At 38.9% G+C, this 27813-nt stretch overlaps 1 protein-coding gene across 1 annotated transcript; it reads right to left on the bottom strand.

Annotated features, from left to right (window-relative positions):
* Nucleotides 1-380: 380 nt before the first annotated feature.
* ctnnbip1 (catenin, beta interacting protein 1) lies at nucleotides 381-26932 on the bottom strand. Its single transcript, XM_014985867.2, has 4 exons — nucleotides 26761-26932; nucleotides 15370-15484; nucleotides 13922-14012; nucleotides 381-3017 (listed from the first exon to the last, which is right to left on the bottom strand). The coding sequence occupies exons 2-4, from the start codon at nucleotides 15463-15465 to the stop codon at nucleotides 2959-2961; spliced, it is 246 nt and encodes an 81-aa protein (XP_014841353.1). The 5' UTR covers nucleotides 15466-15484; nucleotides 26761-26932; the 3' UTR covers nucleotides 381-2958.
* Between the last annotated feature and the right edge of the window lie 881 nt (nucleotides 26933-27813).

Below are 27813 nucleotides of genomic sequence, written 5' to 3'. Positions count from 1 at the left end.
TGCTCTTACTTTCTTTGTAACTGCTGCAACAAATCTTTTTTTTTTTTTAGATAGATTGCTGTTAGTATGTAATTAAATTTTCATACAGAAACAGTGTCTTCAGTCAGAGGGTTCTTCAGATTTGTTGCAAGACTGACTGCTACCAGAGATCTGCCCACAGTATCAGAATCCACGACTCTGAAGATACTTGGATGCTGTCAGTTACAACTAAATTTGATTTCCCTTTGGGACAAAGTAGTTTTTGCTTATACCTGAATTCCTCGTTAAAAGAAATGTTTGTGGTGAAAAGTTATTTTTAATACTTTTTCCAGGCATAGGATAAGCATACTTATTCCACCCTAAAAGCTTGTTTTCTTAGAGAAAAAAAATAAAGTGGAAAGTTTAGCTTTTTTAAAGTTCTTTAATGGTTCAGTTGGATTTGGAAGCATTAGGGCAGTATGGTCAGCAGCCATACGAAACCAAAAAGAAACCAACTAATTGATGTAGACTGGGAAGGCAAATAAAATACAAGGCAACAAAATAAAAACACCAAAAAAAAATAGACAATTAAGCAACATCCGGTCACAGTAAGATACACAATCCTGCCCTCAAGTTAACAGCATGCTGAAAATCAAAACGGGGAGATTTTAAGTTCAATGAGGATCTCTCTCTCTCTCACACACACACACGCACACACACACACACATTCACAACTTGATCCAAGGCTGCAGTTCAGCCCTGATGGGAACAATGTACAGTAAGACACCTTAGAAAAAAAAATGCATAGAGACAAATAAAGAATGTTTTATAATAAAGTAAACATAAAAATACAGACAGACCTGTTGGCTGTTTACATTGCAATGATTGTTGGAAACATTCAGTTTGAACTTACCGCCAACAACAACAACAACAAAAACATTTCTAAGAAGCTGATAGCTTCCACAAATACCAACAATGTACAAACAATGGTCATCGTGACAAGGCTGAATAAACATGAGAAACCACAAAGCAGACATGCTTGGCTTTAAAACATCTTAAAACAAAATTAAATAAATCAGCACGTTGTTAAGAAATATGCCTGTTGAGACACAAATCTTTTTTTTTTTTCTAAGTCCAGCTGCATCAATTAAAGATTTAACTTGTTTTTTTTTGTAAATGACAAATAAAAACACATTTACAAACATATTTTTCACCCCGCAGTAAATCAAACAAATAATCTTTGTCCTAGATATTAAAACGTTTTCTTATTTTCTATTTTTAAAAACAAATATCCCGCTGATAATAGTGCAACAGATACAGTACGGTTAAAAAAAACAAAACAAAACAGCACACAGTTGTAATGTTTGGCGTCATGGGTTTGATTACAAGTAGTTAAAGTTAGAGTTTGTGTGAATTTAGTGTAAAAAAAAAAAAAGAGTCGCTGCTTGCTGGTTAAATTAATTCCTGATTTAGTGAAAACAATATTGTCAACTCAGGAAACAATAAATCACACCACCAGCTCGTTTTTTTTTTTTTTGTTTTGTTTGTTTAAATTGGCACATGGAATTCATTCTTCCTAGTTTCCAGCTAAACGTACAATAAAAAAAAAAAAACTATTAAAGTTTTACTCGTCACAATGAGTGGAAAAAAGAAAAAAACAAGCAGAAAGGATGTTTACACCTGTGTTTCATGTTTGATTCGATAACGTCTGGTAGTGTCTCTGATTTCTGATCAATCGCTTATGATTAAAAATAAACACTGACAAGAATAAAGAAAGCAGCAGAAAGATGAATAATAAATGGGGCCTCATGCACATATCCAGATTTAAACAAAGACCTTCAGGCGTTTCTCCTTCATAAATAGCGTCGATTGATCCGGCACTTGTTACGCCGTGAACTAAACATGAACGATTGATACTCGCACTCTGATCAATCGGCCTGTCGATACCTTGTCAGAAATCCTACGGTTCAAACCACGATTCAGTAAAGCGTCGCTGTTTTTCTTCTTTGCGATTTCCAATTAGAAAACAAACGAGAACCAGCTGCGCCCGTCGCTGCAGAGCACGGCCGAAGCCGACCAAAGCGGCAGACGAGGGGTCAGGGATCGATGCGTCGCTGAATGAGTTCATCTGGGTCCTGCAACTAAAATGTGAGCCTCGTAATCAGGCCACAGTCCGGAGTGGAGAGTTAATTAAATTTAAAACCATCCTAAAGGAAGCAGAAAATCTCTTCAAACACTGATGCGGTCATATGCAGCCGTTTTTTTTTTTTTTTTAAGTAGTTATTCCTTATTTAATGTTTTCACACCAGCTTCATCCTATGAGTGACCGAATGAGATGAAGTGGTAAATACTAAAGCTGGACTCCACCGGGGAGACTTTCTACCGGATCCTGAGACACGGTTGTAACTTTAAATCTGCTGAAAGTTTTTTTTTTCTTTTTCTTTTTTACAAAACGAGGCCCCTCGTTAACAAAACAACACACAACAGCCAAAACCCAAAACTAACGGCAGGGCTTTTAAAAGCAGAAATACTTGTCAAATGTCTCCTCTAACACCATCAATTATCACTTCTCTTCGCCTTCGGGTCAGCTGTCGAGAAGGTCCGCCTCGGTGACCGCAGCAGACGTGACGCTGCCCAACACCTTGACGCGGACAGAACCGAACAAAAATCAACCCTCGATGCCGCCACAGGAAATAAAAAAGAAAACCGAAACCGACAATTACCCAATTTGCGAGTGTGTTCACAGATTGCCTTATTTGCCAAGGCCGCGGCCCACAGTGACCCGCTCGAGTGCATCCCGGGTGCCGTCAGTAGGCGAGGAAGGGGCAGGATGTAGGAGGCGAACGCCGCGTCTCCTCCTCCTCCTCTGCCTCCTGCAGGCGCCCCTCTTCTCCTGAGCTCATCGGTGGTGTGTGTGTTTGTGGAGTTGGATGTTGTGAATCATGCGCAGGGCGGGACAGCGGGTGTGTTTGTTCGGGAAGAGGTGGAGAGAGGCCTGGGTCACTGTCGTCGGTCTTCTGTCTCTGACCGTGAGAACGCCATCACCACGTCCTCCGCACCTGGGATACGAAAAGAAAAAAAAAGAAAACATGTTCAGAGGAAATGAGGAAAGCATTTAAAGCAGGTTGGAGAGTTTCCTTTTGTAATAAAAGATAAATGATTCAGAGAGGAAGTGATTCCATCTCATTTCCCAGTGTGTCGATCAGAGACTTTGACCTTCGAAGCAGAGTGTGAGACAAGTGAAATGCAACAGGCCTTCTGCTTTAAAACGGGCATCTGTAAAATGCAACTAGTGCAGTTTCATCATATATTCATGTTCTTCTTCTTCTTGTGTAAACTGCAGTATTTTAGATTTTATTTGGCTTAAAGCTGCAGTATGTAATGTTTCATTAAAAGAAAAAAAAAGCTTTTTTTAAAAAAAAAAAATTGGTTTAAAGTGTTGTGGCAGTATAGTCAGACATAATCTGTGAAAAGATCAATCTCCTCCATTTTTGTCCTTGTCTTCTATTGCCATGTGAAGATATGCACAGCTCTCAGTCAAAAACCACCAATCAGAGTCAGGAGGAGAGTCTTAGCGCTGTCAATCACTCTCATGTACTCCTGGTGCTAATGGTGGAGAAACAGACCGTTACAGGAAAACTGTTTATCTGCCGTCATCGGTGGCTATGCTAACTAGCCTGAGCATTCATGACATGCTGTTCTAGCTGCAGCAAAAATGAAAATATTCTCTCTAAATGATTCATGTATGCATTTACTTTAGAAGCCTCTCTCAGGTACTCACTGAAAATCACTAATACTTGAGAGCTGATCTACAGTCCTTGCAACGGCCTGTTTTAGTAGTTCAAACACAGTTAGTACTAAAAATGGAAACAGTTTAATATCTAAGGTTGTGCTTATTTTTGCTCTTGAAGGTTCAGCCAATCAGTGTCAAGGAAAATGAGTGGTGCATCTGGATTGTGCTAAGTGTTAAGTAGCATTTCAGCTTCCAAAGCTGCATTTTCTTTTAAACATTTTAGATACGTTCTACAAAAACATCTATGAATAGGCAAATTTTCCATGAATCATTTAAAGTTATGCTGCACAAAAACAATGTAGTCCTTCAAACATGGACATTGTGGGCCAAAAATATTTATTTAACTAAATATTTACAGCCCTACGAGTCTGAAAATACCAGTGAAAACTAAAGCCTGTCTACTCTTTAGAAGGTGGGTGTCATTCCCAACAAAAATGGTATTTTTAAGGGTACAAGTCTTTTTTTATATATATATTTTCAACAATTTTGTTTCAAAGGGAGCCTTTCATATTGCTGATCAGAAATAAACTTAAAAGAACATTTTAAATCTAAATCTGCCAGACGTGTTTAACAACGTTCACTAATAATCAGTTCTCCTCATTCGGTTACAGGCTGGTTATCTTGTAAATTATACATTAAAGAGAGCAGAGAAAAAGTGGGAGACAGGACACAGAGTGATTGTACAACATTTTGTAACATTATGTGAAGAAGCTCAAGCGTCTTTTGTTTTCCATTCTGACACCCACGGCTCAAACACCAACTCTAGTTCGACACGTGAAACGTGGGTTCTTATAAATCCAGTCAGCTGTGAACGGCGAAGCTGAAGGAAACGTCCCACTGTGAACGTCGGCTCGGTGGACGCGGGTAAACTCTTGTCTTGCTGGATACACTTGCAGCGTAAAGCCGCTCGGTCGTCTGACGCGGCCGTGGCGACGCTCTGAGTGGGCTGCTGACAGCAGTGTCCTGATAACACCCAGATCTGGAGCTTCGCTGCCATTCAATCTCCTCCACTGAGGCAGCCTGAGGCGTAAGGCTGCCTGATACCAAAACCAGCCGATATTATCACCATTAAGCATCGTTTAGAGTCGACTCGCAGGCGTGACATGCTAGTATTTCTTCCCTTTGTGCTACGCTAGCTTATAATTACAGCCTCCTTGGTGTTTATGTGACTTATGAGTTCTGTCAAATACACAATAAAACCCCGTCTGCTGGTTTTTATTTAGAAACAAGTGATTCATTAGTAGTTTGTCAACTAATTAAAATACTTATATGGAGTACAGCAGATCTGTTTGAGCAGCTTTCCTCTCCAGAAAGTCTTTAAATACCAGGACTTAACATTTACTGCCAATTTAAATGTGCAGCTGTTCCTTCATATCAAATTCAAATAATTGTCAATTTCAGCTCTTCTGTGTCTAGACCAGGGGTCTGCAGCCTACGGCTCTGGGGCCACTAATGGCTCTTTTTTATACATCTACAACAAGGACAGCTTTTACCACAATAACTGAATTAAATTTACATTTTCGTTTAAATTTTTTTCCCTATATGTTTTCTTTAATTTACATGATTTTAATAAAGGAACATGCTATTGAAGAAAATATCTCAATCCACAATTTATAAAATTATTGTCTTTCTTTATTTTGATGACATAAAACTAAAAGGGTGGTTCTTTTAAAAAAAATGAAACATTTCCAGTAACATATTTATCAGAAATTATAAGTGACATTTCCAGAGCTGAACTAAGGGCAAAAATGGCTTTTTGGAGTGTAAAGGTTGCAGTCGCTTGATCTAGACATTAACTTAGGAGAAATGAGTGGTTTAAAAATCCTTTGAAAAAAGAAAACTGTTTTGATACTTTTTACACACCTGGCTCAGTATCTGAAGAAAACATACACAGATATCTTGTGCTTCTGGTCATTAAAAGGAATAAAATGAAGGAGAAATCATGCTTGAGTGCGATAGACTACTATCACCACCATCCTGTGCTGTAAAAACACACCTTACAGTCTCAAGCATGTTTAACACCAAGATCAACACCTTTTCAAAAGGCTAGGAAGCAGTTCTGACAGCAACCTTTTTTTTGCTAGCATAAAAAAGAAAAAAAAAACAACACTTTCACAGCAGCTTTGAGGAGTGCCTGTTAGGTTTAATCATTAGTGATTTGAAAGTAGGCCAAGAGACTGTGAGCCTCGATCCTCTCTTTGGCACAAAGAGAGGATCATCTTCATTAGACACAACAGATCCTACAAGCAAGTTTGTGTTTCACTTGGGTGTTGCTTTCAGAGAACATTTATCCTAGGATACATTCAGTACATTTTAGAACAACAGCAAGGTTAAATCTATAGGGGGAGGATGTCTTTTTCTCTTCTGAATGGGAACGATGCATGCAAATAAAGGAGGACCAGACAGAATCTACAAGACTAGACTACTTTTGTGTGTTATTGTGCGTCAAATTGTTTTCTTTTGAAAGAATTTAATCTGGAACAATTCAAAATGGAGACAATTTTGCACCTGGACACATCCGTCACCTTCACTGCTGCACAACTAAATACAGCTCCAACAAGGTCATGCTGCAGCACAGCAACCAATATTAGGCCAAGGAAAGAAGGAAGGACTGAAGGATGCAAGGACAAAAATGAAGGAAGGAATTGAGGTACGACACAAAGGAACAAGTTAGGATAACAAGTAGGGAGGACAGAAGAAGGGAAGGAAAAGGAACATTGTAAAGAAAGAAAAGAAAGGATAGAAGAAGAGAGGGACTATGGAAGGAACCAAGGAAGGATGGACAGAAGGAAGGGCACAAAGCCTGGAAAACCAGAACTTTTCCTGATTCCTTATTTTCTTTTTTCCAACCTTATCCAGTCCTGAAAAAATACAGAAACCAAGTTAAAAGTTGCCGTAGGAACGCTGCAGATTGACGGACATAAACACCATCTGAACTGCACGGTGTTTGCGTGAAAGATTTCTCCTCCCCGTAACAGACGGTTCAGGCCAAGGGCACAGAGCAACGCGAGCCAGAAACCAACAGATATTCTCTCAAAATACCCCCAGAGGCCGAGCTAAATCTGAACACAAGCGCCTGAGAGTCATGTTCGGACCTCGCCCTGATACCAACACACGCTCTCGGAGAACGCACACGGCAACAAGCTCTAGCCACTGAGATGGAAACGTCAGGTCCCTCAACGCTGTTGCCTAGCAGCAGATAAGAATCGGGCTGCGCCGGGGCCGCTGCGCACGAGCGGGCGGCTCCGTTGTTGGTGAGCTTTGATGCAGCTCTGCTTCCAGCCGTTCTCTCGCCTTCCCATCTGCCTCAGGCTGAACCGCTCTTTACCTCCGCCTCACAGACGGAGGTGAACACAAAGACCTGCGAGGGTCGATTTGCTCGAAAAAAAAAAAAGAAGAAGCAGCAGCAGCAGTATGTCTTTAACTGATATGTTCTCTACAAATCCCTCTGTAGAAGAAGAAAAAGAAAATGACCCAGAGTCATTACAGGAATCATTATTTCTATCAACATCTAGAGCTGAACAGTCTTGTTCACTGAACCAGATATTTAAAAAGAGATGCAGCTAAAGAATTTAATTTCTTAAATTTTCTATTAAGAAAAATTCTATACAAGATCAAAGAGTGGATCATTTTTACCGATATCCCCGTTTCAGGACAGCATAATCAGGAACAACCTGAACATGCAGGCCTCCTCTACACTTCTGAGGCAGCATAAATCAATATTTGGCTTGCTTGAAATTAAAAAAAAAAAAGCTACATGAAAGCTTCGGCGAAACCTCCGAGGAGAAGAAATCTTTTATTAAGCTCAAAGGGAGCCTGTTTGAAGTGAGAGGAATGAAGCGCTTTCTGCTCGTCTTTCTAGACGGGGGGGAGCAGAGAAGCGTCTGGATTGATGGCTCTGGTGTTGCAGTGGTGCAGCACCAACAACATTTAAGGTCACGATCTGTGCAGGGTCGGCTGAGGGGACAAAGGCGCTGAGAACAGCGGCGTTAGAAAGGCTGTAGGGACGGGTTGTGTGAGGTTCAACACTCAGTATCCAAAGGTTTGGGCTGAAAACAGTTAATCGATTATTGGAAAAAAAACAAAAAAAAACAAAAACGTAAACTATTTTAGTTTAATTAATTGTTAATATTAATTGTTAGCTGAAGTAATGAAGTCAGGAAAAAAAGGTCATTTGCTGAAAGAACACAAAGCAGTAATTAAGCCAAAACTGTTAAAAATATATATGTACATTTTACATTTAAGATGAAAAACCTTGTCTTCAGGTTTAGCTTCATTTTTATTTAATTCACTCAATAATAAATATGAATAGTTCCTGTAACAACTAAAAGATATCATGAATGAAGAGGAGCAGAGAGCAAGAAGTATAAACTTTTAATCTGTTCCCCTTGGTTTATAGTCTGTAAAAAGGTAAAAAAATAAATAAAATAAAATAAAAAAATCCTATTTTTGCTAACAGAATTGCTAAAGAAGTCGAACAGAATGGCCTGAACCTTTCAAATGTTGATGCAGAAGTATTTTTTTTAAGCTACAGGTGCATCTTTTGGCAATTAAGTGTTTTCTCAAGTTTTTGTAAATTTCAGATATTAGAAAGTGGTTGAGGTGTGTAACACTACAGATAAAATCCACAAATTCCCAAACAAATGCTGCACATACACCTAATTTCAGATTTTAGATGCGTCTAATTCTGTCATTTTTCAGTAATGGAAAACATTTCATCTCACTGAATGATAATTGTTTCAGAAGACGCCTTGAAATGACTTTTGTCATGATTTTGCATCAAAATTATTAAACTGAAGCTGCCAAATTTCAGATCTTTTATTTAAGCCATTTAAAGGTTACAAAGTTAATTCAACATGATTGCATTAGTGTTCATTTTAATCTTCAACTGAAATAATTAAATTAAGTGAAACCACCACACATGAAATCATCTTGTACTAAAGATTTAGCAGTGCAGTCTGACAACAATTAGCATTCTCTCAGTTTATAGAGCAACCTCAGATCCCTGAAGGAAACTCTTGTTTCCATGGATAACTGAGGTTTCTCTGGCAACTTTTCCTCGCCTCTCATTCGCAGAAGCCCTCCACTGGAGGCCACTGGTTTCCTTAAGAGAGAAACCAGTGGCCTCGTTCTGCGAGACAACACAGATTCTACAACTGTTGCCTTTGTGTGTTTAAATGAAAAGTAAATACCGCAAAGCCGTAATTAAAACGGTTAATTAAGAGCACCAGCAGTCAGAATACAAAGGAAACGCAGTCACCACTGCGCAACAGTATTTCTGTTTCTTTGTGTCTTAATCCACTTAAAAAAAAAAAAAAAAAACTAAACAACACAGTCACACGAGTCAAGAATGAACTAATTTACACTAAAACAAGCCTCACTTAATGGGTTCATGCTCTTCCCAACATAATAACAGTGTTCATACAAAGACTACGGGGTCCTGCAAGGCCAAAGCATTAAGAATTCAGAACAAGACAGCTGAATAAAGAAAATCTCAGTGCTGCGCCTTAGCTGATAAATCCTCCTTGGCTTTAATTAAAATCCGCTAAACTTTTTTTTTTTCTCACTTTTTGCATTTATGCTAATGAGCCAATTAAAATAATCCTAGATGCAAATGAAGTGACCTATAAACAGCACGACAGCTGACTTTTCATCATCGAGGGAATGACTGATTGGAACAGGGGAGAAATTACATTTCTGCACAGATTAAGAAAATACAAATATTCCCATCATATTTCCCTCAATTGTAAATTTCAAAATCATCAGATTATTCCTGGGACTCCTTGACTGTGCTAAGAGGGGATCCTGTCTCAATGCGTTCATTTGTTTTTGTTTTTTTTTTAACTCTGCAAAACTGCTGCAAAAAGAAGCTGCAGCTCCTCAGACCTGACAGGAACCAACATGAACTAGTTCTCTATTAATCAAAATTAAAACTGTTAATTGATCTCCTATATCAACTAATGTTATTAGAGGAAGTGTAATGTATCACAATAACCTATTTTATAACCTCTAAAGATCTAAAACAATTGCATTTTAGTTTATTTTTATATGATAATAGGCCTGTCGCGATCACATGATAAATTAAACCTATCGACCTCATTTTAATTATCGGTTTTATCGTCTCTTCCTGTCTTTTTTTCTTTCTGTGATGACACTGAATGAAAAAAGGCTCAGCTCCGGTGCTCTCCACTGGCCCTCCCTTCCTCATTTCCTTAGTGTAATGTCCAGCTCACACTACACGGGCCGATTGTCGGCCCATTTTCAAAACATGAGAGACACATAAGCCGACAGAAATCCTAGGTATAACGAACGGTTCGATCGGGTTCGTCATGCCATGTGGTGTCCAGTCACATGGGCACAAAATAATGGCTACAAGTCCAGTTAACTAATTTTAAAACCAGGCATTAATCAATGCTTTACTAGAATCTACCTGTGATGCATGTAGCGTCAGCGTAAAATCCTGACTGAATGAAAATCATTATAACCTATTTGTCATGTTAACGAAGAACAGCTGAAAAGTTACCGGGTTTATCAAGTGCGGTAGCAATTTGGCTCCAACTCCTCCCCTTGTCATTTCTATATTCTTTCTCGAAATGTTGAATAAATATTAATGTTGTTTCCACATATCATCTCCGATGTCCACTGGATTTTGGGTTGCGCCATGTCAGCTGTTTGGGATTGTTGTTTAGTTTTTATTCAAGTACGATTTTTGTTAATGGAGACTGAGAATCCATTTTATTTTTGGTTGTTTTGTTTATTTAGTTTATGAGTTCCAGTGTTGTGTTCTTTTGAAAATAAAGTGTATCTATATATGGCAGGAAATCACATGCATTATTACATAATTTCCATTAAATCAGTGTCAGAAGGTCTAGAAACAATATTATCGTTTATCGCAATGATTTTGTAGACAATCAATTGCTCAGCAAAATTTGTTATCATGACAGGCCTATATGATAATGATGCTGCCATTAACTGCATCCCAAAAAAATAAAATCCCTGAGATAAATTGGAGTTTAAAAAAAACCAGTTGAAATGAGTTAAAATCATACAAAAGTGGAATTGAAAATAATCATTTGGTTACTGCTTTAGATCAACTTGAAATATATATAAAAAATTTTTTTACAATATTAAATCCAGATGAAATAAAGTCATTGATACAACAACATTTCCATGCATCATTCAAATTAAGTCTGGGTTGCAGTTTATTGCCGTTTTCTCGTTTCAAATAACGTTGTTTCTGTAATTTGCAGTTTTTACACTTCTTGTAAATACTATAGTTTTTTCTTCTCTAAATTACTTTACTCAGCTGCACATCACTATTAATCTGAGTACGGCATTTAAAAAAAAAACAAACTTGGCAGTATTATCTTTCTTGTGTTGTAAATTTCTCCGTACAGCACAGTCTTATTTCTATTTCTATATTGTTGGACTTTTGTGTGAATATGAATGCTCCCACTTACCTTAAGTTCCTGCTGTGACACCTGATTGACAACAAAGCATGTTTATATTCTACTGTACCAAAAATAGGCAGCTGGGAAACTGATGCACTCTGTAGCAGTTTAGCGCACAACTGCTAAGTGTTAAAATAATCAAACATGAGCTGAGCTTCTCATCTAAATGTTCCCTCAGACATTTTTTCCTCAGATAATCCTGGTAGACAGATGTGTTTAGTTTCACGAAGTGCCTTCAGCAGCTTAAAATAAATTCATGTCTGACATTCAAGCATCACAATGTGCTTCTATGTGAAACCGTAAACCTTCTGTTCATCACCACCCAGCTGGAAAGACTCATCTTTGAAAGGAAGTTTTAAAACTTGACAAACTTCATCACTGCAGCAGGTAATTTATCCACCATGATTGTTTTGACGTGCTTAGGTTGCTCACGGTGAGTGAAGTGAAAATAAAACATTATTTTTGCTTTATAATAAACAATACTGGTGCTGACAAATGTGATATAAAGTGTTTTGTTACTATAACACAATGTCTCATCTCTCTTCTTCAGTTGCGGCATCTGATTCCTTAATTACATACATCAGCTTGGCCAGTTGGATCAGCGACATTCTGATTAAATATGGATTTCATTCAAATTAGCTGATTAACCGTCACTCACTGCAGCAACAGATGCTTGTGATGTTACTGTAACAATGCAGAAGTTAGAGATGTGCAACAGTCTTGCCCTCAAGGTTAACACTGCAATTCATTTTGTTTATGGAGCAGCTAAAATCGCTCCTTAAAGTTTTAAGGAGAGGTCGAAGTTCACTTGGGGAGCTGCCCACTCCCCAAAACGATGGCCATTAATCCCATCAGAATGAGGAACGCAGAGTTCAAGCATCTCAGGTAGAAAAAGAAAAACAACAAACAACCAATTTCAGGTCAAAATTATCAGTCTATTTTAACACCAAACATTTTTATGTACAACACTGGGCAACATCTGGGCGCTCTACGGCTAACAGCCTTGTTATTTTCTAACAGACCACTGATGCGCCGTCAGAAACAAAACACCCTGCTGCTGGACTGAAGCAGAAGCATATTGATGGAGCAGCTGCTGCGTATGACAACATGAACCAACACCAGAAACTAAAACCATGACAGAATGGTTCGCTCCGTCTAACGTTTGAACTCATCAGTAAAATTCAGTTTAAAGTTTATCGTACTGTTATTATTAGAAGGTGTAAATGGAAGAAGAAAATCCCATCAAACACACTCAGGCTTGCCAACACACACCGAAACACCTCATCCTTTGTGCAGCCTTGAATATTTAGAAACGGATTACCTGTCCAGCGTGTGTGTAAATACCTAATCACAATACCTCGGACCAGTTCTGGACCACGAATAATTCATGGGCGCACGGAGGATGTTCAACGCATCTATTCTCTAATGTATGAAGAACAGTATGTATGAAGCACCTTTCACCTCTTCCAATCACTACATAACTTATAAGAAATGACTCCACTGTATTGACAAAGCAAAGACGGCAGAATGTTTGTGAATGAATCACTGATGAGGCTATTATAGATGCTATAAACCTCCTTAAATGATGCCATGCTTCACGTTCTGCTGGTTAATGAACAAATGTGAGGCTGTAATGAAACCTGCACAGCCTTAACTGCATCTCTTATAGGAGTATAAAAAAGAGAGATTATTTCCACTTCTCTCTGGTACTGATTTCGTCATTACAGAGAAAGGACATAGGCAAGGACACCAACCTAACACTTTAAGACGTTGCAGGCAATTTTGTGTTTCCAACGCCCCCTGAAGCCCTGAAGGTGTGAACGTCATGAACAGGAAAGCAGGACCTGAGACACAGCAGGCTGCTGCCTAATACTCGATTACTGGACTGGAAATCCAGCAGAACAAAAATATCTACAGTTCTCTGCTGGACAACTGCAGTGCCGCTGCACTTACACTGTTGCTTTAATGCAGCGCCATCTTGTGGTTTAACCTCAAGCAGCCAGTGGGCGGGAGAAAAAGCTCAACAGCGCACTCTAGTGGACTACTGTGAAAAAGAATGAATGTTCATGAAGCAAAAACGGCAGACCTGAGTGCTGATTTGGTTTCCAGCAGGGGTCACCAACTCCAGTCCTCGAGGGCTACCATCCTGTAACTTTTAGATGCGCCTCTGCTCAAACACACCTGGATCAAATAAACTGCTTGTTTCCAGCCTATTGCAGAGAGGAATGAATGCTGGTGAGGGAATTCAGACATTTTGGAGCAGAGGTGAATCTAAAAGTTGCAGGATGGTAGCCCTTGAGGACTGGAGTTGGTGACCCCTGGTTTACAGAGTAAAGCACTTTCTGATCGAGGAAGACAGAAATGACAGCGACGAGTGTTTCGCTCTTGCTGAGGGTGAGTCACTTGTTTCCAGCGATGCGTGGCGTTTGCTGGCCGAGAAATCTCAAAGCTGTGGTGGGCGGCTGGATGGTTCCCATGCACAGTCAGGGAGCGCGTCTGGTCTGCTGAGCTGTGCACTCTTTGAGAATGAGGTGTGTGGAGGGATTTTCCCTTGTTTTCAGATTAACCAGAGCAGCAGCTCTGCAGCATGTCAGAGCGGCAATGTTAGGATTACACCGCAGAGGGGGTAAAAAAATCCCAAAACATAAACATTTAAAAAGAAAAAACATCCGGACACAATTATTATTGACTTTATGAAGTGTGTGTGTTCCAGCCTTACCCTGGTCTATATTGTGCTGTGGTAGCTGGCTCATCTGACTGTGGACCACACCTGCGTAACTCCGGAGAAAAGCTTCTTCGCTCTGTGTAAGCTGAGAAAGAGTAAACAGAGCTGCTTTATGAAGCCTAAAACAAGAACAAACAGGCAGAAACTCTGATCCCACTGACCTGCATCCTGCTGCTTTGCTCAATAATAATAATTATACAACAACTCTGAAAATCAATTTTCTCAAGGTAATATTTTTGCTCTGCCTCTTTCTTTTCTTCAGACATTTCATAGTCAGAAACATTTGCATGTATTTTCACTCTGCAGTCTTGTTTCTTCGTGTCACTGAGTTAAAGAGGTTTCTGTTGGTGTATGCCATGCAGAGCTGGAAATACAGCATCCTTAAGTATTCAAACCTCTTTTCACGTTTTGTCACATTACAATCACACATTTCAGTGCATTTCGATGACATTTACTGTGTTGACCAACTACAAAATGCTACAATTACGATCACAACCAGTCAAATCTTTTGCCACTTCCAATTGGTCATTTTTCAAGATTTTTCAGTATTTAGCTTCATCCATCTTTCCTTTAACTCTAACCAGCTTCCACAGCATATCCAAATATCACGATGCTGCCACCATCGTGTCCCATCATGGGATGATCTTAGGGCGGAGTGCCAGTTGTAGTTCTCATCAAAGTGTTTTGCTTTAGGAGACGAGACGCTTCTTCCATGCATTTACCATGTTGCTTTCTTTCAACGGTGATTTTCTTACTGCTCTTCTGCCATAATGACCAGATTTATGGCATGTATAATTTATATTTCTAATTTCCACATACTTTCCCACCTGAACTGTAGGTTTCTGCAGCTCCTCTAGAGTTGACATCAAACGTTTTAGCTGCATTTCTGAATAATGCTACCCTTACCTGGCCATGTCTTTGTAGGGTTTTTCACTATCCTCTTTGATTTCATATGACGTACGGATGGCTTGAACAGGGCTCTATGACAGACTCATAACTTGGCAAACGGTTTTATAACCCAACAGCTTTAAACTTCTCTACATTTTACTCTCTGTCTGCCGTGTTCATTGGTCTTCATGATGCTTCTTGTTCTCTAGGAAAGATCTGAAGCCTTCACAGAACATCTGAATTTATACTGAGATTAAATTAGATGTAGCTAGACCTTTAGGTGACTTCTCCAAAGGCACATCACGCTTTTTAGATTTTTACTGGTAAATAATTTTGAAAATGATTTATCATTTTCCTTCCACACTAGTTTTGGTTTGACAGACGTAAAATCCCCCCAAGTTTGTGAATATAATGTGACAAAAGTTTAAAAAAATGCTATGAATATTTAATGAGATACTATATGCCAGTATATGGCAGAGGAATAGGAGCCCATTTGTCCTTATCCTGCACCTAAAATGTGAAAACCAGCCTGCTGGTCCGGTCACCATACTCACATTTGAACCCATTTTCTTGAGCATGAGCAGGACCCGCACTTTATGCTGGATGTACATGTCTTCAGGAGACTTCGCCGGCGCCTCCTCGCGGTTCATCCCCTCTGCTCCTGTGGCTCTGGTGACACAAAAACCAGCAGCGTTACACAAATTCTGAAACACATCTAATGTACATTAACGGTGCGAGTTAAAAATATTAAATTGTGGGGGGCGGGGGGGGGGTTCAGCCACAAAGTCAGGCTACATGAGATCACAACTTTCGGCTACTGTTCCTTTCCTGTAGATAATATTTTACATCTGGTGGTTCTAGTTCACCTTTCTCATTTTTTTTTTTTTTTTTTTTAACACATTCTGCTTTAAATTCTGATTTACAGGGGCTGGACAAAAAGTTATTTAAAAAATAGCCAAAGCACCCACACATGTATGCATAAACCGGAGTGTGACCACATGAAAGCCTCTGCATACATCCCGTCTGACCTCTTTGGACGGACTCTTATCTTTCACTACGGTCACAGTGCAGCGCAGGTTTGGCGCCTCACCACTTCATTAATATTGCGAGGTAGTTTTCGCACAGATCTCACTTCTGCCTCTGACCTATTTTCACAGCCAGTCTGCAGAGACGCAGAATATAGGGAAAAAGGAGTGGAGAGGAAAAAAGAAAAAAAAAAACAGACGGAGGAGGTGAAAGCAGGCGATAAAAAGAAGCTGCCAAATCTAAAGTGGGTGATAAAAAAAGGGAGAAGTTACGCTGTGATCGCTGTACGCATCAAGGTCGGTTGCTGTCGCATTAAATCTCACAATGCACCAACAATGAGCGCTGCTGGATATCCAGCTTAAATCTGCTAATTGAAAAACCGAAACATGCAAATAAACCCGTTAAATACAAAAACTGATGTAGAAAGAGAGCACATCACTATGCATGTCAGGATTTTCTCTCCCCAAAGAATATCTCGTATAAAAAGCCTGAGCAAACCACAGAAAATGATGATAGTTCTGGCAATTTATTTTGGCCTCTTATCTGAACAAAGGGCCGCTAACGCATGCTGACAGGTCGTTTGATGTTGGGTTATATTTAATTGAGGAGCCGGCTGATCAGCCCTCTTTTCCAGAACCCACCAGAGAGAGGAAGAGTGGGGGTCCTGCTGGCCACTTAGTTGTCAAAGTGAGGCAGTGAAATCAACCAGATCAGAGCAGCTGGAGCTCATACAACTAGCTACAACGTCTATAACCGGAGCAACCTTCGGTAGACTTTTGTCGCGTACGACACAGTGAACTAACAAGCGACCAACAGAGTCGCTTATTCGCCTCAACCTTGAGGCTGATCACGCTTTTTTAGACTCAAAGACAGACAGACATAAAAAGATGGAGAGCTCTCTGGCGTCAGTTTAGCTGCTCAGGAAACCTTCAGGGGATTGGTGGTGGTGGGTGAACGAGTTTGGGTGGGGGTAGAGATGAAGGGAGGATGCTGGCGGATCGTGTATGGAGGGGGGTGCTGGTGGCGGCAGCGTCTTTAGATCAGCCTCCGTGACGCTTTTGATCATGTCTCTGAGCCTCAGACAAATTGAAGAGCTCGCATGCCGAGCAAAGAGATGTGCGGCGTGGAGACGGAGTGAAACTCAGGAGCATCAAAACGTCTTCCTCAGAGGTGTGAATCAGACGGTCACTCCAAGTAACGGGACAAAAGATGAGCGGAGACTGTGGTTACTCAGCTAAAGGAGCCGTCTTGAGATAAGATCTTTAGAGAGGTGATTCTACAGCACTTACTTATTGACTTCTTCTAAAAACTCTTAAATCATATTTAGATTTCATTGTAGTGATATTATACCACAATGCAAAAATTAGGAAAGTACAACTTGGAATTTGAATACATTTATTCAATGGGATAAAAATAAAAAATCTGCAGTAGGAAATAATAGTTTTTTTTTTTTAAATGAGTTGTGTTACAATTCCTGTGAACCTTATGAAAAACAATTACTGGTTAATTTGGTTTTGAGTGCTCCCCGTCTGCAACATCCACCTAAAATGTTGAAGACAGCACACTTTTCATGTGTTGTGCAACATTTCAAATGATTATGGTACAAATCGGCCCATTTTTGATAAAAACTAACTGATAATGTTTTGCAAAACACAAAAACTGAGATTGTTACTGTAGATGTTTGAACAGATTTTTCACAGGTTTTTTTTTTTTTTTTTTTTTTTACAGTTCAAGCTGTGGTTACATGCATCTATGAGGTGGTTCAGCAGTAAAGTTTACAACAATTCAACTCCTGTGATGAAGGAGAAGTTTAACTTTTACAGCAATGTTGGTTTTTGGTGACAGACTGATGAATGTTAAATACTTTTTACTGTCACAACAGTTTGAGGCCATTTTGTCAATCTTGTGAAATGTTGCAGGTGCAAACAAAGTGCTGTCCAGTTGACAAAAGCAGTTTGTACAAAGTGTTTTAGTCTGATTTAATAAAAATAAGTAGATATTTCTCAAAATGGATTTTTTTCTTACTGAATGCATAGGCTTAAATTAAAGTCTGGATTTTAATTCTTTGTTACACTGTGCTACTGCAGAATTAAGCTGAATTTAAGGCTTTTCACAAATATTTACCTTGAGTACCAACAGATAAATATTTTCCTGTCTTGACAATGGTTTCTATGAGTTTGTTTGAACCTGGGAGCACTTCATTCCCAAATCACTTGCAGTATAAATAAACACATTGCTATTATGACAAGGCTTTGCAAACCCAGAGAGGTTTGCTTTTGAAGCTTGAAAATCCATATTTAGCATCATATCCATGCAGGACTCTGCTTTGAGTGCTTCAGGTTTTATTTTTAGCCAACCCTAAAAGTGTCATCCTTTCACAGCAATACACAGACATGTGTGTATTGCTTGTAGCCTTGTAAATAAAACAAGGGCAACAAAAGCACAATATAAGAATGTTTGGACAAAATTAGAAGTACTGCATGACTGTAGAGATGTGTCATCAGAAACGTGATGAGTACCGCAAACACAAAGAAGACAAAAAAAGCTGCCTCTTCCTGTGATGTGATGGAGAATAAGCTCAGCTCCAAGGTTTTTTTTTTTATATACATTACATATTGTTCTGAGCTACTGATCCAAATGAGCAGAGGACATCTATTGAAGGAAGCACTGCCTTTAGAAAACGTTTCCTCCAAATACATAAGCTTGCTTTATTTTTACTTTAACCAGTTCTTTCAATCTTGGACCAGACTGTCCCTAATTGAGGAGAAAGGTGGGTAACATTTTATTTAAGCCTGTTACAATAAGCAACTAATCAATCAATTACATGACAAACTAAAAATGAGCTTGATCATTTTCATTCCCATGATTAACATTATTTGAAGGGCAATTTTGCTTGCAGACACATTATAATCTATTTTATTTATGATTCCAGTTGTAAGTGGTTTTTATTTACAGGTTTTGGTTGTTATGTTGGATATTTAAAGTATCTTCCAGTTAGATGTTAAATGTGCTACACAGAAGGTTTATTTAAGACAAATAAATAATTATCAATAATGATAAAATTATCATTCTTAATGTAATGATATTTAAAACGGTCTCAAAAACAACATTATTGGGATCATTTATCATCCAGAGAAATGTATTATCGTGACAGGCCTAGTCCAAACAGGTATTAATGAGACGACTTTAAAAAGTTATGTAGCTTTATGTGTTGCTATTGCATTGTCCTGTAATCTGTTGTTAGTTTTAACTTTGGTTGTCATGAGACCATAAGTAACACCCATCATGACGCATTTATGACAGATTATGATTTCTTGGTTAGCATCCAGTTGTCCTTACAAATAAATATGCGTCTTTGTTAATGCCAAGTTGTCAAAACATTTTAAATAATGTCAACTTTGCATTAAGTGTGTTATTAGTTACTGACTTTAATTCTTAATATCAGTCATAAACATTTGTGAGGAGTCCATGATCATGACAAGTGTTAGGTCACGTTTATGGAAGAGCCATGTCAATATTATGCCCTTCAATAAAGTTGATGTTATGACTGCAAAATAAGAAATTTCATTACAAAATTGACAAAGACTGTAATTATGATCCAAACAGTCTATAGTGAGTAATTATTTACATGCACATATAAAAATCCGGAAGATACAAACTGAGAAGTGTGCAAATTTAAAATAATTGCAGATCTACCATTTTAGTCAGACTAGATAAGCTACTTTGTACAAATTTAAGAGCAACATTTAAACCCAAACCACAGGGCTGTGTAGCCTTCCAGGAGCTTGGTGCTATATTTCACGTCTTCCAACCCTTCAAGTACCCCAATCAGGATCCTGTCAGATTCCTTTGTGTGTTCCCGAGGTTAGCATGTAGCGGTGGGCTGGCTCTGCATTAATCCCTCGAGGGACACTCAGCCTGCCTCGACTCAAACCGGGTAATATTCCAGACATAATCAAAGGCTTTCTTTAATGCTGATCCAGGTCTAATCCCCCTGAGACACACCCCTCCTTGCTTTCTCTGTACCAGCGCTGGGCTCTTGTAAAGAGTTGTGATGTTGGACAGAGAATTTATATCAATCAGTTAGGATATCAGGGGGCTGCTAAACCAGGCTAAGAATTGTAATAATACAATTCTTTTAATCTAATCTTCAAGGATGTAACAATTATGATTTCGTCCTAAAAAAAAAAAAGACATATTTTTAGCAATTTACTTCATATTATAAATGACAAACCTTTTTATTTTTTCCCCCGTCACTATAATGAATGTCAAAATTTGACGTTAAAAGCACAGATTTGTGGCTTTAAAGGAAAATGTCCTAATTCTACGGATACTACGGGAGTTAGACTGTTATAATGCTCATTTTGACGTAACAACACAGAGCAATATATGTTAATGTCCCAAGAGTGGACCTCGCTAACTTTTAATTAAAGACCCTTCTCCCACGTGCTAAATATAGCCTACCTCGGCTCAAGGTTTTGCAACAGGCTGTAAGCTGTTTCCAAATCCATTACACTCTATGACAGACTGGATGAAAGAAGGCATGAGCAATATTCACAATAGGCCAGATTTGCAGAAAAAATATATACCTACATGTTAAATTAGGCATAACATGTTCCATCAAATCCAGTCATCTACAGGTTGGAAGAGTAGAGTTTAACTTCAAACTAGATTAGTTTGAACAGATTTGTGGTGTTGCATACACCATTGAACACCGAATCCAACACATCAGGTGTTGATGATCTGAGTCCACATATGAATTCAGAGTGATACCAAGACAGGACATTATAAGCCTGGCGGCCCACCAGGCTTTACTTGTGCCCCTGCCAGGCTACACATTGCTTATTTATTTAAGTCTTTTTAAAATATTTGCATTTCTTAATGCTTCATAGTTGGTGTTCAGGTGTTAATCTTCCAATCTTTCAGTAACACATGATTATTAAGTGATATTTTCAAATTTTCTGTCAACTTTAAGCTTCTTTTTTTTTTTTACTCAAAAACACTACGAGCTGCTGGATGAATGACTGCCCTGACACCCAACCACACGGCTTAGCAAGTCTTCTGGTGGAAACCTTGAAAGAAGCGAACTTTTGCTTTCTTTTATTGGTGGCTAAACAACTGTACTGTCAGAGCAACTACTGGTCATTTGACACTCTTGTGCCTTTACCGTTTTAATCTGTTGTTCCTCTTGTTTTTGGGTCCATGGGTCCAGTCTTTGGAAGTGGCCAAAATAACAACATAAAATCCAATTACTGAGATTTGGAAAAAAAAATTATATTTGTAATCTTTTGGAGCCAGAATCAAAATTAAATCATACATTTTGTTATTTGCACAGCCCTACTTTCCTTTAAATGATAGTTAATTGAGCTACAATTCTGGTAGTGTGCAGCAACATGTGGGGGCGGGGGCAGGACTGCGTAAGGAGATGTAAGCAAACAAAATCCTGCTCACTTCGAGTTTTCCCTGGCAAAATAATTATAAAAGACTTTAAACCAAAGGAACTCCATGAAAGAAGCTTATAGCGGTTCTGAAACTGTAGCTTTTTAAAACCTCACTGTTTTGATACGGATACCCGGACCGTACCAAGTTAAAAGCCTAAACGCAATCAGAGAAGTTATACAGAGGTGGCGTTGAACATTGATAAGAGACTGGAGAAAATAGCATCCCCAATTGTCTTTGCCTCCTTTGATTTTCTCCTAAACATCTTAATGACAGTAAAAGTAGAAAACTTTGAGTCATTTTAACTACAGCAGTATTTCTGTTTATGGGGCTCTGATTTATGAACAGTGTAGTCAAAAGGACTTTCTACTGTTAAAGCAAAAAGATAAAAATGTTATGCGAGTCATTTTTAATCATAACTTTGAAAACTTTTCACAGTGAAGATGTGCTGTTTCCAACAATTACTGGCTGCTTTAACAACAGCACATGATTTTTGATTCTCCTTATTTGAATATCGTCCAGTTACGGTCAAACAATCAAATGGTCCATCCATTACCAAAAGTATCAATTGTCATTTCTAAAAAGTGACAAAGATCAATTCTCAAAAACATTTCAGATTCCAGACATGCCACAAAGTGCAACAAGGGTACACATTATGCAACGTGATATGCTCACACATCTACAGAAGGTCAAGAAGGCCAGAGTCCGTCGGAGAGCACAGAAACAGTCGCACCCACCCCGGTTCGTTGCATGATGCTCGTACGACACGAAACATCCGGTTTACAAATCACATTCCAACAGCAAGCACGAGTCCTGCAATACGACTCGAACAGTTTGATGGCTTGAACAGATAGGAAAAACTGAGAGCGAAAAATAACCTGAATTCAATCATGAGCTGCTCCAACGTCCTGAGCAAATGTGTGAGAAACATTAGTAGGCCATGAGGCTGGTGTGGCTGCCAGCTGATCAGCCTGCCCTGGTTCTGCAGAGCAGCTGTGCCACTGCAGGTACACACACACACACACACACACACACACACACACACACACACACACACACACACACACACACACCCAACATCTCGTCATATCTTGCTCACTTTTCAGTCAATGGTTTTATTAATAAAACATTTTAACAAGTAAAATCTGTCCCTACAATACATTTTTAACAGCAAACATCACCGATACTGATTTGTGTCATAAGCCTGGTCTATTAAATCTAGCTTAAGCCAATTTGTTATTATTGATACCTTTTTTGTTTTTATTATTTTTAATGAACTTAAAGCATTATTTGAATCAAAAGAATAGCTTAAAATTCTGGCTGCCACAGATCACAATCAACTAATCGGTCAGTGTTTCTCCCAAACTCACCTCTTTTTGTACAAAGCACACCTGCCTACAGAATCGATTCTTAATCATTTCTGGAGCAATATTTGTGAAAAAAAGAAAGAGAAAGCAGACGGATATAGACAGATAAATGATAGATAGAGAGATAGACAGTGACAGACAGAGAACTAAATTAGACGCATAGAGATGTATTGCAGAAGTTATTTTTCACGCCATTTTCTTTTCCCTAACTGAGCCAGAGCTGGAAAAATTATTTTTATCAAATGTCATACTACTCCGGGTTACAGGAACGGTGAAACACGCCACGATGGATTTGAAATCTTCAAATGAATTAAAGATGCCTCCCTGTTCAGGTCCGTCTTAAATGCACCAGTGAAGATCTGAATGATTCATTTTGGGAGAATGTGTTGTGGACAGAAGGGGACGCATTTGAGCTCTTCTGCACTCACCCGACCCGATCATAATCCCCGCAGTCAGGCATAGATTGAAACTCTATGCTTTGGAGCTGCTTTTTTCGTTATGGGTGGAGAAAGACTTAATTGCTTTTAGGGGCCTCTGGACAACACGTGCCACGAAATCTCTGACACGAATCTTCATCTCTAAATACAGGCAGTGTTTATGCAATCAGCTGTTCATGAACGAACGCAGAAATTAGAGGGGGGAAAAAACTGGCGCAGTCGGTGTCTTCATTAACTCTAATAAATATGTAAATATATTAGAAGACTCTTTCTTCATTGAATAATACATATTTAAGATGTTACTGCTAATTTAAAATATGAACTATCTAAGGCTAAATACATGACAATAACATTTCCCTAAAGCACATATTTGTATTTGCCAACAACACAACATAAAATTTAAGGGATGAAACATTTGGATTTCTCACATCAATTACTTCAGAGCAATGAATTGCTTATCCCTCTTCCAAAAAACATTTATAATAATCTCTAGACCAAGTGTGGGTGATATGGAATGAGAATTTTATCACAATATTTTGGAGCAATAATGTGAAATGAATTAAGATGGTGATAAATTAAGTAATTCTATGGCACAGCATTCATAGTGCAACAAAAACAAATACTGCCCTTGAAAAACACTTCTATTTAAATTTGTCTTTTTCAGGATGTCAGTTAGTTAGAAAAAGTGTGATTTATCGACATCACTAAACTGCACACAGTAACAGCATTTAATCATATTTTAGTGATCTTTATTGATGCTCCAGTAGGATAAATAGTGGGGGAAAAAAAGAAAAAATAACATTACCCATAAATGCTGCCAGGTTTTGTTTAACTTTAACATCATTAATTGGAATTTATAAAGATAATGATGAATCAAAATTATCATTATGACAAGAACATTTTCCAAAAATACCATTATAATAAATAATAAATGATACAATAAATGCCCAGTCTTACTCTAGATCAGTGGTTCTTAATCTTTTTGAGGTACCGAGCCCACCAGTTTCATATGCGCATTCACTGAACCCTTCTGTAGTGATAAATAAAATGATTTTTTCCCCCCAAAGATCATAAAGACATAGACAAGATCACTAAGTCTTCTTAAAAGGTAGAGTCTCTGAGAAGAGTTCTTCAAAATATAGTCAGTGTTTTCAGCAAAGTTGAGCTGACTGTCCAGCTCAACTTTGCTAGGTATTTAAAATGTGCCACAGTTTCAACAGGTTGGCCATCGAGAGAAACTGGAACCACTTTAAGGTCTTGTTTAGATCATTTAATTAGCTCTACATTCTTAAGAGAATGAAAAATTAATAATAAAGACTTTGCGGTATTCTGAGTTAGTAATGTAATTGTGTTACCACCCCCACGCCACTAGAGGCAGTACCAACCCCGAAAAGATGCGACTAAGGAGCAGATTTAGAAGTACACAGAAAGCTACAGAATTTGGTAAAAACGGGGAGTTTTGCTGAAGTAATTAAAGACACAAGTTCAAATCCATGCTGAGAGTGGAGCTCCTTCAATCAGTGCTCCTCCGCAGCACTGATTGGCTAAGCAATGTAACGTGATCCTCTGCAGCAAGTGATGGCAAAGCGGCGCGTCATCACGACTTTACACAAGTGTGTCTTTACCTCCGCGGCAGAGGCTCCGCCGAACCCCTGATACCGACTCATCGAAACCCTGGGGTTCGATCGGACCCAGGTTAAGAACCACTGTTCTAGACCCAAGCACTCATTCATTTTTCGATTAAATTCTCATCTGAACATTCACATCAAGTCAAGACAACACAAGTTAAGCCCAGATAGTAAGTCATTAACCTGGAACTCGAAACACGTTTATGAGGTCAAACCAGTTTTGGTCCTCCGACACCACGAGCGTGCCAAGCAGACACCAGAGGCTAGAAAGGGTCCGACAAGGACCTGCTGGTTGTATCGCAGGCATCTCTGCTCAGGCAGGGGCCTTACAACAATAGTGACAGTATTTGGGACAATGGTGATGAACTAGATTGTGAAAACATCAGTGATAAGTGGGTCATGTTTTGTCATCGTCATGCAATGCGTGAATTCAAATAATTTGGCAGAACTCAACAAACTTGAATAGATAAGTTGACAGATGCCTAAGATGAAGATACCATTTCCGTACTTCTCAAACCCAGAAACTAGCTGATGCTTAATTAAAATTCTAGACTATTTCCATACATTTCCAAACTCCATTGAAACCCTGTGGGAAAAAAAAAAAGAAAAAAGAAAAAAAAAGAACATCTCATCTGGTCTATGATCACAGAGCATCTATTCTCACTCCTCAGGGTCCCTCAAAGGACCTGAAACAGAAGCTGCTGCCTTAAGCTGGTCCCATGGGGGGTGCAGCAGCACAATTTTCAAAAGCGCCAGCATCAAAGCAAGGCAGAAAATACTGATTACAAACAGCTATATATATGTTCTATGTTCCGGGAACAATTTAATGTAAGTGCCTGTGAATAAGAGACAAGGAAACAAGGATATCTGGAAATGAGAAAAGGGGGAGAAAAATATATAAAAAATATGAGGGTGATTGATTAAAATTATTCAAAAGATTTGCTAAGTGATTTTGTGAAAACGTCAAGTGTGAGATGATGACATGCTGGATGTGGGTAGCAAGACTTGGACCAAAAAAGGAGCAAGTGATCGCGGAGATTAATCGGCCGTTCCCCTTCCAGTATCGGCCGCATGCAGGCAGCTGATGATGACCCCTCATGGGGTATAAGGAGGCAAGTGGTCCTAATCTTTCCGCAAAATCTAAACAGCTAAGAGAATGTGCAAACTAAGAGAGGCTTAACATGCTGTGGTACACGACCAAGTGTGCCAGTTGCCAGGGGGATTCTGTGTGTTTGCCCATGACCAAGGCCTGACACCTGCTGGCTGCAGCACTCATCAATGTCCTGCTGCCAACAGGGAGCCAGCTTTGCCACTAAAAGGGCTGTCAGATACCGGGGAGTGGGGGGTGCAGCAGACACTCTAAAAGGCAGGGCAGCACAATGGATCTGTGGCTGCATTCAAAAATAGAAAACCTCTTAAAAGGGGGTATTTGTGGCACTAACTTAAGGGTAAAAAAAACATTAAATATTGAGGTGTATTTACAACATCAAGGTTGCCTTGTGGATATCTGTTGTAACATGTAGGAATTCATAATATATACTGCAGTTACTGTCAATTGAAATCTAATATAATTTAGAGAAAATGTACTTTCTATTAATGTTTGTGGACAGAAATTGAAAAGTCACAGCTTCAGGAAGCCTAAATTGCTTTTTTAAAGCATATTAGTGCTGCTTAGAAATCATGTTGCGGGACGTAGACAGTTAAACTGTAGCTCCATTAGCAAGCAGCAAACCGTTTACCGATATCCCCGAACCGTTTCAGAGCTAGAACCATTATTGTAACGCATATAAGCATGAGCCCTAGCCAGTTATAAGTCCTCTATGTTTTAATATAAACTGACATTTTAATTGGAGGGAACCAAAGCCGAGCCGCAGAGCTAACCAACCAAGCTAGCTCGCCTAGCATGCCCCAGACAAAAGCCTGAATGAAGTTCCAGCGGAGGGAAACAACATCCAGGTGCCGCCGCTACACGTCCGAGCACCGCGGTTCAAACTAGAAAAAATAACCCCCTTGACAAACTAATACCCGTCAAGTAAACGACAGCTCACCCCTCCTGGTCCAGCTTTACTTTCTTGTGTGATCTGTTTGAATGGGGTGTTGTTGTATTAGCAGGGCGTCCTTTTCCGGGGTCACATCCCTCCAGTCGGCAGAGCTACGGCGGACTGAATCAACCAGCAGAGACCGCGGCTGGAGCTACAGTACCGCTGCATGCCGCAGGGGGCGCTAACGACCAAGCTGAGGATATTCTTGAGTGCACCTAAGGTTGAATTAAACTTTCCCCGATTGTTACAGTTTATGGTTTTTATTCCTTCATTTCTTTTATTTAAACACAGGTGGGCAGTAACTAGCTACATTTACTCAGGTGGAAATGTGGTTATTTTATAATTATGTAATTTATTTCTATTATTTTTGTTTGAGTTTTTAAAATAATAGAATTTGCACAAAACTATATTTTTGTCTAACTCAAGACGTAATTTGTTTGTTTATTTTAAATACAAAGTTAGTACTAGCTTCTTTTTTTTTAACCAAATATTGTTTTACTCTTACTTGAGTAATTTCTTGGAAGACTGCTTTTTACTTTTATTTCAGTAAAAATGTGTTAAAGCAATGCTGCTCTTACTTGAGTACAATTTTTGGGTTAATTCAAAAGATTCTTCAACAACATAGGGTACCATTAGCTTATTTAAGCTTTCTTTTAACATTGACCTTACACCAAACAGATATGGTCTTTTTTTCCACATGAAAAATAAAAGATATAGTTAATAAAGGAGAAAAAAGATTTAAAAAATTAGAGAGCTCCAAAATGATTAGCTTAATGAACAGGTTGTGTTGTGGGATGTTTAATAGCCCTACAACAGATGCAGCCCAGAGAAAACTAAGTGAGAAAGCATAAGAAAATGTTCTGTTAATCTACGTATTGCAGTCTAAATAGAGGAGTAGACAATTTACCCTGCTGAGGAAGGAAGGAAAATAAGATGCAGATGTTCATAAACTACGGTGGCCGACAGGTGCAAATGCGCACCAAAAGAGAAAACATGCAAACAAAAGAAAAGACACACCCCCGAATCAAATGCAGCAAACAAAAAAGAAAACACCCCCGA

Source organism: Poecilia mexicana, unplaced genomic scaffold (genome assembly GCF_051168715.1).
Source record: "Poecilia mexicana isolate PSO_F unplaced genomic scaffold, ASM5116871v1 scaffold_7, whole genome shotgun sequence".
Classification (NCBI taxonomy): Eukaryota; Metazoa; Chordata; class Actinopteri; order Cyprinodontiformes; family Poeciliidae; genus Poecilia; species Poecilia mexicana.
The sequence above is the reverse complement of the archived record's forward strand: the minus strand, read 5'-3'. Positions and strand labels throughout refer to the sequence as shown.

Excerpts from the sequence above, each read along its gene's own strand:
- ctnnbip1 (XM_014985867.2), bottom strand. The coding sequence starts at position 15,465 with ATGAACCGCGAGGAGGCGCCGGCGAAGTCTCCTGAAGACATGTACATC. Across the intron at positions 14,013-15,369 it reads TCAAGAAAATGGGTTCAAAT|CTTACACAGAGCGAAGAAGC; the intron begins GTGAGTATGGTG and ends ACTCTTTCTCAG. Across the intron at positions 3,018-13,921 it reads ACAGCACAATATAGACCAGG|GTGCGGAGGACGTGGTGATG; the intron begins GTAAGGCTGGAA and ends TTCGTATCCCAG.